Source organism: Magnolia sinica, chromosome 4, assembly GCF_029962835.1.
Source record: "Magnolia sinica isolate HGM2019 chromosome 4, MsV1, whole genome shotgun sequence".
NCBI lineage: Eukaryota > Viridiplantae > Streptophyta > Magnoliopsida > Magnoliales > Magnoliaceae > Magnolia > Magnolia sinica.
The window spans coordinates 17,541,794-17,558,108 of NC_080576.1; the positions used below are offsets into that span (position 1 = coordinate 17,541,794).

Below are 16,315 nucleotides of genomic sequence, written 5' to 3' on the forward strand. Positions count from 1 at the left end.
TGCTGAGACATGACCGTTGGATATTTTCACTTTGAACCTTTAAAAGCCGTGCACCAATCTGATAGCGAGATGGGTCAGGTAAGCGTAGTATTTGGTTCATGATAAATCTAAACTGGGACCCATAAATTCGACAGTTTAATTTAAATTATCTATGTGCCACGTATGCATTTTCTAATTAATTCCAAGTGCCTGTGCATCATCCGTCCCAATTTCCAGAGTATCAAAGCTTTTATAGAAAACACACGGCCAATGCGCGTGACGGCCATGAACAGCCCCACCACGCTCCCTCTCAAATCTCCGATCTCCTTTTCAAAAAAAGAAAGGGAAGTTATTTGATACTCCAGCAGCATATGAAACTCGATATGCAGGCCCTTAGAAATTGTACACGTGGCATAAATAAACTCAAATTAAACCAACAAAATTGTATAAATTACTCTAGATAAGTTACAGTCCTAAAATCAGATTGGTTGAAGAATCTTTTCCTCCGATTTGTAGACACTTGTTTGTTGAAAGAGGACCGTTGGACATTTTTCACTTTTAACCGTCCAATAAATGTTCACCCATCCGATATTCAGATTTTTATTTCAGGATACATCAATTTTGGAACGGTTTAATTTGAATTAATTGTATTAAACATATGAAAAATAAAAGTAATTTCTAAGTGCGTGTGTATCATCCGTCACACTCCGCCAGAGTATCAAAAGTTTTTCAAAGCAACAGCAACAGCACTCTTCCAGCTCTAAAAGCCATTTGAATCCCGTCTCTCTGTTTCCCGCAATAGAAAAGAAAAGCAGAGAGAGAGAGAGAGAGAGAGAGAGAGAGAATAGTTTAATGTAGGGATGGGGAAGTGGAAAGGCAGACTTCCAACTCTTGTGGGGGCTGCTTCTCTTCCAATGGCATCCTTCATCTTCACTACCTTTTCTCTCTCTTCCTCTCCTTCCTTTCCACATTCGTCTCTCCACGCGCCATCTCCACCAGCGCTGCTAGGGTCGGTATTATGGTGAAGGATTCCGAATACTATGATATTCTCGGTGTCAGCCCTTCCGCTACTGAGGAAGAGATTCGCAAAGCTTACTATCTCAAGGTACTCTGCAGAAACAAATCCTACTTCACCAGCATCGATCTCTTCATTTTTCGATTCTTGTTTCTGGATGGATTCGATTCTTCTCGCTTTCTTGTGATTTGAAGGAATGGAAATCAGATTGAACTAACTGAATTGACACACGTGGCTTCCTTTCGTTTTTAATAGGGTGCCTTTGGATGCGCTTTCGAATTGAATTGAATTTGTTTAAACTAAAATGTTTGCAATTCGATTCACTTATGCATCCAAACACGCTGTTAGTTTTGGGATTTGTCTTTGATTGCATTCCATCTCTATCTTTCTTGTGTGTGAAATAAGTACCCTTCTTTGGGACTAAGGACAGAAATAGGGAACTCTTTATTGGACTTTATTAGGACTTGTAATTGGGCTTATGTTGGTAGCTCCGTGTGAATGCTGGAAATCGGTATCCACGCTTCTATGTTTGTTTTTGAGTCGTATGGGTTGTTTTGGATTGATGATATAGTAGACTTGGAGTCGCCACTATCCAATTAGCTCAAAATTCTCTGCTAGAACCTGCAGAATCTGTAAAAGCCATAGAACCTAGAAACTCTCTTGCTTTAAGTTGACACCTGATTTGCGACCTGGACTTCCAAGTAAGGTAACTCGGTTACAAAGAGGGGAGGTGTTAGGCACCCTCCCTGCCCATACAAGTGTACAGTCTCTACTTCGTGTAGTAAACTGATTTTAGTGGATAAAATTATAAGATGTGAAGCACCAAAATAGGACTAGGCAGCCTAAGATTTCTAATGTGATAGGATCCGGAATTTTGGCAAGCCATAGAGCATATGTCTAGAGGTTGTCTAGAAAAGAAAGGAAGTTAAGAAGAGATATGATTATGCTAGAATGTTATGTAAGAGGACTGGGTTATCACGAGTTTATGATGTGACAGGATCTAGAGTTCCGGCAAGTCATAGAGCATACATTCAATGGCAACCTAGAGAAGTAAGGGGGTTGAGAAGGGAAGTGATGATGCGAATGATGAAGTATGCATGCAAGTGGCGGCGGATCGATCTTTGACTTGCAACTCGAAGCGGCTTGAAGTTGTAGTCTTAGGTGAACCTGGACGAGAGGGTTGACCCAAGTGGGCTAGACGGCTAAGAGAGGGTTTAAAGGAGGCTAAGGGGGGTGAAAAGGATGGAAGCTTTGGAAGCTCAAGCTCTCCTTTCACTCTCACTCACTTACTCGCTCTCTCACTCTCACTCTCCTCTTGATTTTAGTGTGTGAAACGAGAAGAGGAGGGGGGTATTTATAGCCCCCTTGGATGGCTTTCTTGTAAATAGTGAGACCTTGGAGGTCAAAAGATGATGTGGAGGCTTTTGATTGGTGGTGGGGGAGGAGGTGCTACATGGCACTCTCTTATGGGTTAAAAGGTTTTGTAAAATAGTAAATAGTGATCATTCCCGGGGCAATAGAGGGTCCACTACAGCTATCTCTCCAAGAGAGAAACAGTTGTGGCTCTGGGCACATCCCTCGAGAGGAAGTAGTAATTGACTTACCACTGGTGGAAGTCAAACTACCATCCCCAATTGCTTTGTTTCGAAATCTGGTCAGATGGTTTATTTGGCTCCAAGAAGTGGCTTTAAGGCTTAGGTTTAGGCTATGGCTTGGGAATGGCTAAGGCTTGGGAATGGTTGAGGCTTGAGGGTTTAGGTTAAGTTAGGGCTAGGGTAATAGATCTTAAGGACCATCCATGCTTCATCAAGTTGCTAGCCTGGGTGGGGTGTCTACACTTTGAGAGTTTGATTGTTTATCACTCAGTGTTTCTTGAGCTTCCACGTCACGTAGTATTCCTTTCTTTTGTTCTTTTATTTTAATTTTCTTCTTTTCATCTAGTTATTGCCAAGCCAAGAGCTTTTGGAATTTGTCGATACATATTTCCAGGGCTCCTCACCCAGATTAGTTGGATGAGGCTTTGATGATGATGATGTTCCTAGAATTCAGTTTCAATTGGTGTAATGGTTTTAACATGTTCGACTAAATGACAATAAGAGATCTCACCAGAAACTTGCTTCATAATTCCACAGGCAAGGCAGGTGCATCCTGACAAAAATCCAAATGATCCTCAAGCTGCTGAAAGATTTCAGGCAAGTCTAGTTTTCTTTGTATGTGCAAATGGTGGAATGACCGGCTTATTTAAATTATGAGGCCGGATCCAATGTAAAGCCTTATATGTTAAGCTTAATGTACAATGTGTGTCTAAGTGTGTGTTAGTACATTCAAGTGCATTTAAGTGCACCTATATTCAGTTTGTAAGAACATCTAAGTCCATCCAAGTGTAATTTATGTAGATGCACTTAAATGTACTTAGATGCACATTGTGTGTTAAGCTTAAGCTTTAAAGTATAAGCCTTTGTATTGGATCTGGACTCGTAAATTATTTAAAAATTGAAATTTGTTTGAAAGGTCTCTTTTTATTTCAACACATTTGAAGAGGCCATTTTTTATGTCATATTTGTGATGTAGTTGGATCGCTATTGGGTGCTCCTGACTCTTGAATGATTAAACCTGAACTGCTTTACCAGGTATTAGGAGAAGCTTATCAGGTTTTAAGTGACCCGGTGCAAAGGCAGGCATATGATGGGAATGGAAAGTATTGCATCTCTAGGTAAGCAGTGAACAGCAACATATTAAGCACATTGCATCAGTCTGTCGTAATTTTCTCCATTGCAGGATTTCTTTTAGATAAGGTTCTCCATTGCAGTATTTCTTTTAATAAGAAATGGGTCCTAACTCCTAAGTTGAGCTATTGAACATTGCATTAGTTTGTGTTAAACTGTTGAACTGGAAGATGGTTAGTAGCAGCTGCAGTGGGTGCATGGACATGTAACTGGAATGGTCACTATATCAGCAAAATGAATTCTTCTCTTCATCTGCAGCTTAAATACATGTTGTCTATCAAATATCGTCCTTGTGATAAAAAATTTATATGTTGATTTTTATTTTCATTTTTACAAGAATGTCTTTTGTTTCTAATAGCTAAATATCTATACTTTGCAGGGAGACCATGCTAGACGCCACTACTGTCTTTGCCCTTCTTTTTGGAAGTGAACTGTTCGAGGATTATATAGGACATCTTGCTGTGGCATCAATGGCTTCTTCTGAATTAGCTTGTGACATTGAGAATCCTGAGACACTACATGATAGGTTGAAGGCAAGTACATAACACATTCCATCCAATTTTATTTAAAAAAAAAAAAAAAAAACTTTTGGCTCTTGTAGTGTGCTTTGATTTGTATAATATCTACACAAAAAACCAATAAATTCAGAATCAACATGACCCATTGAGCCTGTAGAACAAAATAGCTTCTCTGCTGATTAACTTCAGCATTCAAGGAGCTGCTAGTGAAGGGAAATTTGTTAATTTCCCTAGCAATTTCACTTTTCTACGAATAACGTTAATCTCTTCAAAAATGTTTCAGGTAGGAATATGTATCGCAGTTGCAATCTGCCAAGTTGATGATTAAGTTATTTCTTTATATACTTCTTAAACATTTCTTTTATCATGAGTGCACATGTGGTTCAAAGACAAGATCTATAGGAAACAACTCTGTCAACCTGACTCTGTATCAGTGATTACTGTGAGTCGCTGTGCTGCAGGCAACCATCATGATTCAGCATAATCAAACTCGCTGAATTGTCCAATACGAAGTCTTTATAGCTGAATTGGATGTGCAGATGGACCATTATAGGGTTGATATCTCAAAATATGATATTTTTCCCTACTTTCATATTCTATCTATTTTATTCTCCAAAATATGAAATGGCTTAACACAACTTGGATGAGTTGGCAGCGGTACAAATTCTTAAAATGTTGCTTTGCCAAAAGATCTAAGAATCATGCTTACACATGGAAACGCTCCAAAGGATTTATATGGCTCATCCAAGTTGGCGGTTTGGCACTAACACAAGTCTTAAAACCTTACATATATATTTTTCAAAACTATGACATATAAACCTGCCACTTGAATCATGTAGAAAATTGATGGGCAATTGAAGTTAATAGCCCCAACAGATCCAAGAATTGCAGGAAACCAATGCTACTCAAAACTGATGGTGCGATAAGAGAAACAACAGCATCTGAGAGAGATGCTCATTCTCATCAGAATCTACAGCCAACTGAACTCTGAGATTACCTGCAGATTAACCAACCATATATTTCCTCAGTATATTTCAATTTCCATTTACCAACAGTGAGTAAATGATGTAACAATACTTGAAAGAATCAATTAGAAGAATACGCATATCAATTTGATGATTAAATCCTCTAAGGTTATTCCACAAAACAGATGACTTCACTTGCAGCATAAAATAAAATAAAAGGAAGATTGATAAATATGTGGAATCACACCACAAAGAAAATCTTATGGAGCATCACACCACTAGATTATTTGGAGGAGAGAAAGAGAGAGTTCCATCGCGGGAAACTAACAATATATATTTGTTTGCGCGTTGTTTCCTGCACTGGGTATGCGGGTGTGCCAGAATTGGAATTGCGGTTCCAATTCAAACCAAACAGCAATGACCCTGAGTGCCAAGGTAGGCAAATACATAGTGTATGACCGAGATTTGGAGAGATCGGTCTCCTATTTGGCCACTTGCTTGATATGTAAATTAAATCAAGAGATATTTAGAGGGTGCTCTGATGATGGGTTACTCCTTTGCCTTCCGTACGAAATGACTTTTCAATACAAATCAAATCGAAAGAGAAAGAAATTCTTATAGTCGGTTGCGAGGAGCAGCTGAAGAACACCTTTCTATTTGATGAACTGAGCCTAGCGTGCGAGCGTAGACTCGAATTACAGCTAAGATTACACGCTATGGAATTACTACTATGGTTTACTCTAAGTAATGTAAATTAGCATACTTGGAAAGTAAAGATTGCGCTAGAAACGTAAATTTGCTTGATAAGGAAAGTAACAAATTGCACTAGGAAATGTAAATTGACAAGAAAATTTGAAAGATAGATTTGGTTTGCTTGGGTTGGTGTGAGATGATTTTTCCTATTGAATTCATTTTCTATTTATAGCTTTGATCCAGCCGTTCTGGATCTTTCCCATGTTCTGACGGTTACCATACCCACTCTACATTACTTGGCTTCTAGATGCTTTACACGTTTTGTTTCATTTGCTTCCTATTGCGCCACCTGTCATGTGATCAATTAGGCTCGGCCGCTTCAGTGATACACGGCATTGCCTGATACGTCCTGGCTCCACTCATCAAGAGATCTCCCTACATATCTGCAGATCTCTAGTTGTGCCATGTGCGTCCGTACAAATCACACCTACTCCCCTCTGATTGGTCGTTGCAGGGTATGGCCATAATGGGGGACGAACAATGTTTATCAATAATTGAGCATTCATTCATTGTCTCAATTATGACCTCTTGCTACAAAACCATCTAAGAAGCTTCTAGAAAGCATTTTCTATAGAAAGTCCAACTCTCTAACCCAATTGGGGCACATATTGTTTCTAATAACACTTGCTACAAGAGAAGGGAAACATAACCCAAATAGGAAACTACTTTATAAATTGCTAAAGACCAACACCTGTATACAATTGTATAGTTTGTAGGTACAGGTTGTACGAAGTCCACAAGAGGGCTCCATGGTTTTGTATAAAGGTCATGTAAAGGGGTATGGTTGGACTAGTGGCTCCAAAGTCCAAATGCCATCCATCATGGCTGTCCTACTGGATCTATGGGTCCCACAATCCTACCAGATCATTGATGTTGTCCAAAATAACCATCAGGACTTTCAATCTTATCCAGATGGTTGATCGAGTAAAACCCTTGATTTGTGCTGGACAGTCGGATGGTCCAGATATTCAATTGAATAGTTGGATAGGCCTGACGGAACTGTTCTAGGCATAATTTACAATCATATGGACCCGATCACATGATTGACCATATATGGGCCTCAATCAGATGGTCACGCTGTCTTATTGCATTAGCAACTTTCAAATGAGATCCTTGAATTTCCTTAAGAATGCTTACTATAAAGTATTGGAAGCTTGATTCCTTTAAAATGCATTTTATATTGTTTTGGTATCTGCTCATTCTAAGAGTATATTGTATAATAGGGTACTATTAATTTAAAGCTTCTCCATTTCATTAAAATCATTGCGCTTTATATCATTTCATAAGGTGAATTTTAGGCTAAGCTTTTGTTTTCATCCTTGTTGTGCCAATTATTGCAATAAAGGCTGTCCAGAAGGAAAGAGAAGAAAAGCTTGCCAGGACACTGAAGGATTTTCTTAATCAATATGTTCAAGGTGACAAAGAGGGCTTCTTGTATCATGCTGAATCTGAAGCGAAACGACTTGCCAATGCAGGTTAAATAAATTTCCCACCAACTATTTTTCTTTTCTTGTTTTCTTTTGTTGAAATTAGCACAATTGATAAAGGTTATCAATCAGGTGTACTCACATTCCAGTGATTCTTTATACTATACGTTGTTAAATATTATGTCAGATTTGAAATTCCGGAAGTTTATAATGGAAATTGAATATTCTTATAACATGTGACTATGCGAGTGATGTCTCGTGCTGTGACATTCCCATGTATTGATCAGAAGTACAGTTAATGTGTGGGTGTGCTGGAGATCCAGAAATAAAAGAGAAGAGGAGGAATAAAACCAAATTAATATGGACAGCTTGAAAAAAGAAAGCAATTGCCTGCTGTTCTTCTACCAAACATACTGAGTATCAGGAGTGTTGGCCCAGGGCTTCGATACCATTTGTAGGGACCCCAAATTCTTCAATGCTAAGGAACATGTATGTGAGGTACTACATTGATTTGATTACCGTAGTCGTAGTGAAGTACCCCTATTAAATGACTGATATAAGTAATTTAGTATTTTATAACAGAAATTCCACTTATCTGTATTTTTTTATATCATCTGTAACAATCAACACTAACAACTCCAATCATATTTTACCGTGATATTGGGAGAATAATCGGCATTTATCTTGAAAACTTGTCAAACTATCATGGTACAGGATTCTGGCTTGCAGAGTTCTTCATAGCATTTTACAAATTTGGAAATGACTGTATTCTATTTTGTTAAATACCATCTAGTTAGGTCTAATTTTTGCCATCGTGCAATTTTACTGGAATTCCTGTTCTGGCTAAGCTGGAGTTTAGCTACATTTTCTACGATGCCATAGTTGTCATCCTATGTGATGATGAGTGCTAATAATGAGTGTGTATAGGAAAAAAGTGTCAACATGCCCTTTGGTTGATTAACATAGGTGGCCAACTGAGTAGAAAAAGGTGACATAGTCGGATGCTTGGGTTATGCTGCCTATTTGAGCCAATCAAAGATTCAAGGGGCACAAGGCACCTTTTCAGCACAAGCACATGATATTAGCAGAACTCTTTATCTCATATATGATACATTTTATGTCAATGATGTGATGGCTAAAACGTAAATCAGCTATGGTCATGAGCCTTAAATTATTAAAATTATGTTAATGGATTTCTCTTTTTCTATGACGCGAATACAGCTTTTGGAGTAGATATTCTACACACAATTGGTTACATATATTCAAGACAGGGTGCAAAAGAACTAGGGAAGAAAATAGCTTATCTGGGGGTGCCATTTTTGGCTGAATGGGTACGGAACAAGGGGCATTTCTGGAAATCACAAATCACAGCAGCAAAAGGTATCTAGGATGTGATCCATGTTGCTGTTTTAGTATTGGAAGCCTCTGCTCTGCAATGATTTATCTAATTTTTCTATGGAAACTGATTCAGGTGCTTTCCAGTTATTGCAACTGCAAGAAGACATGCGCCGGCAATTTAAAACAGATGGCAGTGCTCCTGAAAATGATATTGAGTCACACATACGGTTAAACAAAGATGTGATGATGAGCTCATTATGGAAACTGAATGTGGTTGACATTGAAGTGACCCTTCTACATGTGTGTGAAATGGTAAGTTCTAAAGCTCGATGACTCTAACTTGCAAAATTATGGTGTTGAAGTTTATGCTAGTATGAAATTATGCAGCAGATGCTTCAGTAGAATATATATGCATATTTTACCTTCACAAATTTTCAATTAGCTAATCAAGATTAAGTTGGGACTTGTTTGGACATAACCCCAGGTTGGGACCAGTTCTGCAACTTCAATGGAACTGGTCAACCAAGTCACTTGTCCGGGGTGGAACAGAAAATAAAAAGCAAAGTTGTATTGCAATTTTCCCGCTTTTTCCATCCCAATTTGTGAGTGGATAAGAACTGTAAGATCCAGTCATATCACTTGAGATTTAGACGAGTGCATCCTATTCACTGCAAAATGCAGTCACTTAGGAAAACACCCTTAGTAGAGGGTAGAAAACAAAAGAAACCAACCATACTATTCCGTTAATTGTGTCGGTCCTCAAAAGTAAGCAATGGTCAAGTTCTTTCTGCCCACTTGAAGTGGCCCTATCATAAAAACTTCTAAAAGCTAATACCACCTAAAACTCCAAAATATTTGCCTTGTTTTTCATTCTAAAAATTTCTTGTTCCACTATCAAGATTTGTTAATGCAGGGGCATTTTCACACCAGGCTCGAGTGGGATAGCATGTGGGATGTAGGGACACACTCGGGGTGGGTGGCCCGTGTGAAGCGGAACCCATGTGAAGTGGGGCCCACGTGGGGGGTTGGCCGAGGTCCTAACCCATGCGATGTGGAGCCTGGGCTATGAGATAAAGGGATTGATTCGCCACTCTCTATCAGTTCAAGCTTTTAGAGCAAGTGGTTAATTGTCATGCATCAAAGTGGTATCAGAGCGGGAGGTCTCGTGTTTGAGACTCCTCATTGGGGGTGATTAATGCAATGGCATTTTCACACCGGACTTGAGTGGGGTGCAGGGACACACTCGGGGTAGGTGGGCCCATATGAAGCGGAACCCATGTGAAGTGGGGCCCGCAAGGGGGTTCAGCCGATGTCCTAACCCATGCGATGCGGGGCCTGGGCTATGAGATAAAGGGATTGATTCGCTACTTTCTATCAGATTGAGCTTTTAGAGCAAGTGGCTAGTTGTACTGCATCATTTGTGTTATGCAATTTCACTGGTATTTTCTGTTGAATTGTGTAAACCCTAGTTAACCATGTAGTGCTTGTCTGTGCAATATTTGTATATCAATTATATGACACTTTCATTCATACATGACTTGTAAAGTTAAAATCAAAACAGGATATAATAATCATTCATGATAGTTGCCCCATGTGGTTTGTTTTGCATCCTGATGTGGAGAAGTATAGTTCATCTCAAGAGAAACTCTTCTTTATTTCCAAGTGCTGAACCAAATTCATGGCTGTTCGAAATACACTGGCATGTGTCTTCTTAACTTGTATGGGATTGTTTGCTAGGTGTTGCAAGAAAACAATGTCAAGAAGGAAGAACTTAAAGCTCGTGCAGTCGCTCTGAAAATTCTTGGAAAATTTTTTCAGGTATAGCATAAGCTCCAGTTGCTATTTCTGTTTGATATCATTTGAAGTTCACATATCTATAGTAATGTCTCCTTCCATAACTTCATATTTCATGCAAACTGTGATAAAAGGCACGATGCATTTGCATTAACTTTTGTCAATCTCTCCTTCAACAAATGAAAAATCTTATCCACTTCCCATGTGCTTATATTGATATTGGAAGTATTTAAGCAGCCAATGATGCAAAATTTGTGTTAGATTAAATGAAGATAAAGGGCGTTGTCTCCATATGTGGGCATTGTCTCCATATGTGTACATATGCTATAAATTCACATCACTCAGCTCAGTGAAATTGACTCCATTAAGAGCAACAATCTGCCCCTTTTAACTTCAATGGGAGAATGAAGCGATTCATTAAAGAAAGTTCTGTGAGATTCTAAAAGCTGAAGAAACATTGTGGAGGCAAAACACAAGGACCCTTTGGCTTAGCACAGGACAAACATGGGGTTTTTCCATTGGATTGCCAATGCCAGAAGAGGAGGAAATGAGATTAGAACGTAAGGAAGGAACGATACCATTCTCAAGGAACTGGAAGATATTAAGGATGTAGTCAATATTTGTTAGATTCCCAGTTTGAAATAGCAATGTATCAAACTCAGACTTGATAAACTCAGCTTCGAGTGCATCCCCAAAGATGTGGCCAATTGGTTGGAATGCGACCTTGACGAGGAAGAGACTAATGAGTTTCTCATCTTTGAGATGGGAGATGATAAGGCACTTGGCCAGGATGACTTTACCCTTGTCTTATTTCAGACATGTAGGGGCACAATTAAAGTCAAATGTGATGGCAGTCATGCTCAAATCCCATGCTCAAGCTACCCTTGATCAAAGATCCAACTCTACTTTCATCACCCTCGTTACAGAAAAGATGATGCAGTCGAAATCAGGGATTTCAGACGTATTAGCCTCATCTGAGGCATTTGCAAGCTCATCTCAAAATCCCTCATAAATTTGCTTTGCACGTTTCTCCAACTGGTGATTTCCCTTTCCTAAGATGCATTTGTGCAAGAGTAACAAATCGTCGATGGTGCTCTGATTGCCAACAAATATATCAACTTAAAGGCAAAATCATCTGTTCTCAGGGTCTTGATGGAAAATGCATCTGATCACTTTGATTGGGACTTCTACATGTTGAGCCACATGGATTGTAAGGATAGATGGATGCACCGGACTGTGTTGCATCTCTTCAGTCTCCTTTATTCTCCTTAATGGCTTGCCTGCTAGTTTCTTTTGTTGCTCAAGATGTCTCAGGCAAGGAAATCATCTTCCCATTTTTCTTTTGTGTTGTATTACCCTATTTTAATCATCACTGTCCAATCTCCCTTTTATTACCTTTGTTTGTTCAATGGGTAAAAGACTCAAAATTGGGCTCTACTCTGCAAAAGGCAGTTGAGATTTGGATATGAAACAAAGGCTTTATATTTATGGTGGTTGTAGGAGATTGTGTGTGAACACAGTGTGCATATAGTGCTTTACCCTACCTTTACCTTTTGAGATTAGTTTAATTAGGGATAAATAATGGGGCCTGATCATAAAGCTTTGTAACGGTACAAATAAAGCAAGAAAGACACAAACCATCCTTCACAAATACAATGCCAAAGGTGAGCAATGGAACCTGAGGAAGGAGGCATAACTTGCATAAGTGTGTACTTCGACGATTTGGAGGAACATTTGCAAGATTGGAGACGAGACTATGGTGTTGGTTTCAGAGTGGGTGACTGTTTCAAAATCTCCTTCCGGGAGAATATTTGGGTGGGTGAAGTACTCCCAGTCCTAATGTCTTCTTTTCTACGCCTCTTTAGCATTGATTTGTCAAAGAAGGCTCGTAAAATTAACTCTTTTTGGGAATATAATATTTCAAAGGAATTTGAAGGACAAGAAATTTGTTGATTTGGGAATATCCTTGAGCTCTTGATTAGAGTGTGCATTACCTAGGAAAGATGATAGGCTAATTTTAAATGATCCTCTTTGGGGAACTTGTCTTCAAGGCCATCATCTCATGATCATCTGTTACTAAATCTAGCAAGATAGCCCCTCCTTGTGCTCATGCATGGGTAAATATTCCCTCCTCGGTGGCTGGCTTTTGTTGGATGGCGATGGCAAACACAATTCTTACACTTGGCATCTCCAACATTGTCAGCATTGTGTCTCAAATATTTTAAGGTATTATGTAACGATATCGACCAGCATTGGCCGATACAATATGGCCCTGTAATGGCCTTTTAAAATAATAATAATAATAATAATAATCTCAAAAAATATTGGGAAAGTTCTAAAGATGTGAGGATCCCAAATGTGTTTTATTTTTATTTTATTTTATTTTGTTCTAGACATGTATTTGATGATGTAATAGGCTATTCTTTTGTAAGAATATTGTTCTCAGGCAGCATCAGCAATGTGTGACCTGCTGAAAGCTGACCAATAGGCCCTATTGAACACAAATCAAGCATAGTTTGGTGGATTAGGGCCCATTACTTAAATACAACAAAAAGAAGATGGAAAATGAATAAAATGATGCTTCAATTTCTTCCCATATTTCTCAAAATGGTCCACTTCGGTTCTTTTCATCAAATCGTACTCAAATCTTGTGTTTTGAATCTTGATCCTCAAAATAGGCCTAGATCTAATTTAAAGTTAGTTTCAAAGTTTCCTTCATCAATCATGATTGAAAAAAAGTGGGAAAACGAGAGAATTTTGAGAAATAAAAATGTTCAAAGTGAGCTCTTTATGGCCATATTGGCTTGTAATGATGCCGATACAAGGTGTATTGACCTGTATATGCCCTGTATGAGCTGATACTGCCCCTTTGTTCATTACGTATCTGCCTATATGGCCAATACATGAAGGTTTTTTAATACCATGGAATATTTGTTTTTTGGCCTACATGGATAGGCCAACAAGGTTCCTTTTATAGATGAGAGAATTTGAAAGTTATTCACATTTCTCCTTTTCTGTTTTCCCCTCCAAGTCATTTATGAATCGGTCAAGATTTCACATCTACTTGGTAACTTCAGATAAATTAGCAGATTCTCACATCAATTTAAGCACGGTATGTAGCTCAAGGTTGATTTGGTACCTTAAAGAGTTCATTATGCCTATGTTCCAAAGGGCATCTCTTTTCTAAACAATAACTAGTACACTTGAGGCAATCAGGGATAGTGAATTTATGAAAAGAGAAATACTGAGAAATGAAATAACACAGAAACTGATGAAGATACGACCCAGGAAGTTAGTGAAGGGAAAAGAAGCATATGGATCTCAGGTCCATCTTCTGAAATACATAGCTGGTTCACCATTTCTCTTGCTTCATGTGCAGGATGTACAGAAGAGGGACCATTGATAGAAGAACCTCCAGTCTGGGAAAGCTACAAATCAGATCTACATGGATGTGTATACTTGAGCTCTGCAAAGCTTACATGCACTTCCTCACGTGGCCATGTTCCGACCAGTCATTTTCTTGAGACATCAGAGCTTTGCATCAAGTGGACCCCACCATTTTGATGACATTGCATTAAAATCAGCCCGGTCAACTCATTAGGTTGGCCAAGAAGGTATAAAAACCACGGTTGGTTTATGAGAAATTACCAGGTCCACATTCAACATATATTTGTGACCTCTTGATAAGCAGACCATCCTGATTTTTGAGCCAGTTAATACACATTGCACACCCCTTGTACATGGATTGGATGTGCCATCGACATTCTATATATGCATGTCTGGCCACATGGGAGGTACATGTGGGCTTAGCTATAGCTCTTTAGTATCAATGTGATATCATATTTTAATTTCCCACTTAGTTGAGCTTTTGCTGATGAACAGTTTCCTTCAATAAGGGCGATAGGACTTTAACCCCTTCCATGTTGCAACAAATGAGTGAAAGTCCACGTGTAGTGAAAGATGAACCAGGTCTCTGTATTGGAGAGAGACCATTCACTTCATATTTGGTTTTGAGCTTGTTTGGGTCTTCCAGAAGGGTGGATGAGACCTATAGGCTTTTGTTCTGTTGTCTTTTGGAAGATAGAAGTGATACATAGGACAGTTGTACGTCCCACATTCACATTTGAGCAATGGGACAATAGAGCCCAGCCCCCCTAACCCAAATTGGAGAAGTGAAACCTGTGTCCCATAGTCCCTCCTTTTGTGGTACATCCAAACAGGCGCTTAGAATGCTTTTATAATGTTCAATTATCAATAGTCTATGGCATTCTTTTATGGCTTTTTTTTTTTTTAATGTTAACTGGAATCCTTTTCTTCCATGAAGTGGGGTGAGGTGTTTGGCTTCTAATATTCTGTATCCATTGAACTAACATCCTATAATTCTTATATAACTTCTCTGCAGAGGGAAAAGCAACTACGACATGGTGGAACGTCAAAGAGACAAAACATCTCAGATGTTACTGAAGCTGGAAGCAGTTCTGATTCCAGTTCTGTTGAGGATTCACCAAGAACACTTTCATATCGAACCCCTCAAATCACTCAGGCATGCTAAGACATTCTTCAAAGCCGTCTTACATGATCTCTTCAAGTCAATTTTCTTAGTTTCTGCTAGACAGAAGCTTGTTAACAAGAACATGCTGTACTCTTCACCTAGTTTTCAGACCCCTTAGTTTGATTTTTCTTTTTTCCACTGCGGCTACTCACATGATTATGTTTCTGAATCCTACTCCTTACGGCACTCTTGAGCAAGTTCGAAACCATCCATCAGGACGAACTTGATGACTTGCAATTGCCTAGAAATTAGACCGGTCCAGTTGTAATGCAGGCCAACATCTAAACTGGATGTGGATTGATGTGCACTGTCCACTTCTTCATAGAGCAATCTACCTGATGGTGAGCCTTGCACCTCAGGACATGTATGGCAGATCCCACCAAATGAATGACCAGGATTTTGCTAGCACATTCCAAATTGGCAGTTGTGAGGATAGGAGTCTGAGATTTTATCCTCACTGCTAGCCATATGCCAAGTCAACTCCCCCTGCCATTTAACTAATGATGAGCTTGTGCGTTTGTCCCATTGCAGGGTATTGGAAGACTATTCAGATGCCTTTGCAATCCAGCATACGATGTGGACGATGAGGAGATTGTATACAAAAAGTGAAATGAAGGGCAAGAAGCGCCTTTGTCCAGGCTGTGGAATAAGATCAAAGCTCGTGCAGAGATTAGCTAAGCAATGGGTTTTCTGTGCTTTGGAGATGATGAGTTCTTAAAGCGCTTCTCATCCTCCTTTTGTTTAAAGCAGTTTCAGGAATTGCTTCCTCATCTTTTGTATTTTCAAGGAACCATCAATGGCATAACTAATTCATTTTGCATCATCTATGCATCTGCAAGCACAGCTGATTACTTATGATACTTCCTGCACCTTACTCTTAACGCATGGAATATCCAGCCAACCACATTACCACATCGAATTAGAGCTTCTTGGACACCCAATAACTGGCCCACTAAACCAAGGGCTGGTTGGGTGAGGCCCATAAACAGCTCTCTCAATGGATGCTATTCTCCTTGTGGGCCATTATTCTCTTTCCCACTTCATTTTTAGCTGTATCTAGCCGGGATTAGCATGACCAACCAAGCTCTAAATAAAACCACACTGCAATCCCATCATTGCGTTTGCTACCAAATGCAATCCTTCATTTTGTTTAAGGATTCTGGAACTGGGCATCTTGCATGAATGGCAATTGGCGTCAAGGATGTACAATTTTGGCTGGAAAATATGGCAGAAGTGCAGTCAACAAAT

General features: G+C 39.2%; 1 protein-coding gene across 2 annotated transcripts; it reads left to right on the forward strand.

The window, feature by feature from the left end:
* Positions 1-767: 767 nt before the first annotated feature.
* LOC131242630 (chaperone protein dnaJ 10) lies at positions 768-15,890 on the forward strand. Of its 2 annotated transcripts, XM_058241388.1 has the most exons (10): positions 770-1,084; positions 3,127-3,186; positions 3,625-3,707; positions 4,100-4,253; positions 7,302-7,431; positions 8,605-8,763; positions 8,855-9,033; positions 10,459-10,539; positions 14,918-15,058; positions 15,599-15,890. In XM_058241388.1, the coding sequence occupies exons 1-10, from the start codon at positions 998-1,000 to the stop codon at positions 15,674-15,676; spliced, it is 1,152 nt and encodes a 383-aa protein (XP_058097371.1). In that variant the 5' UTR covers positions 770-997; the 3' UTR covers positions 15,677-15,890. The 2 variants fall into 2 exon arrangements, with proteins under 2 accessions (XP_058097372.1, XP_058097371.1); XM_058241389.1 differs by lacking the exon at positions 15,599-15,890 and having other exon boundaries at positions 768-1,084; positions 13,895-15,054.
* Positions 15,891-16,315: the final 425 nt, after the last annotated feature.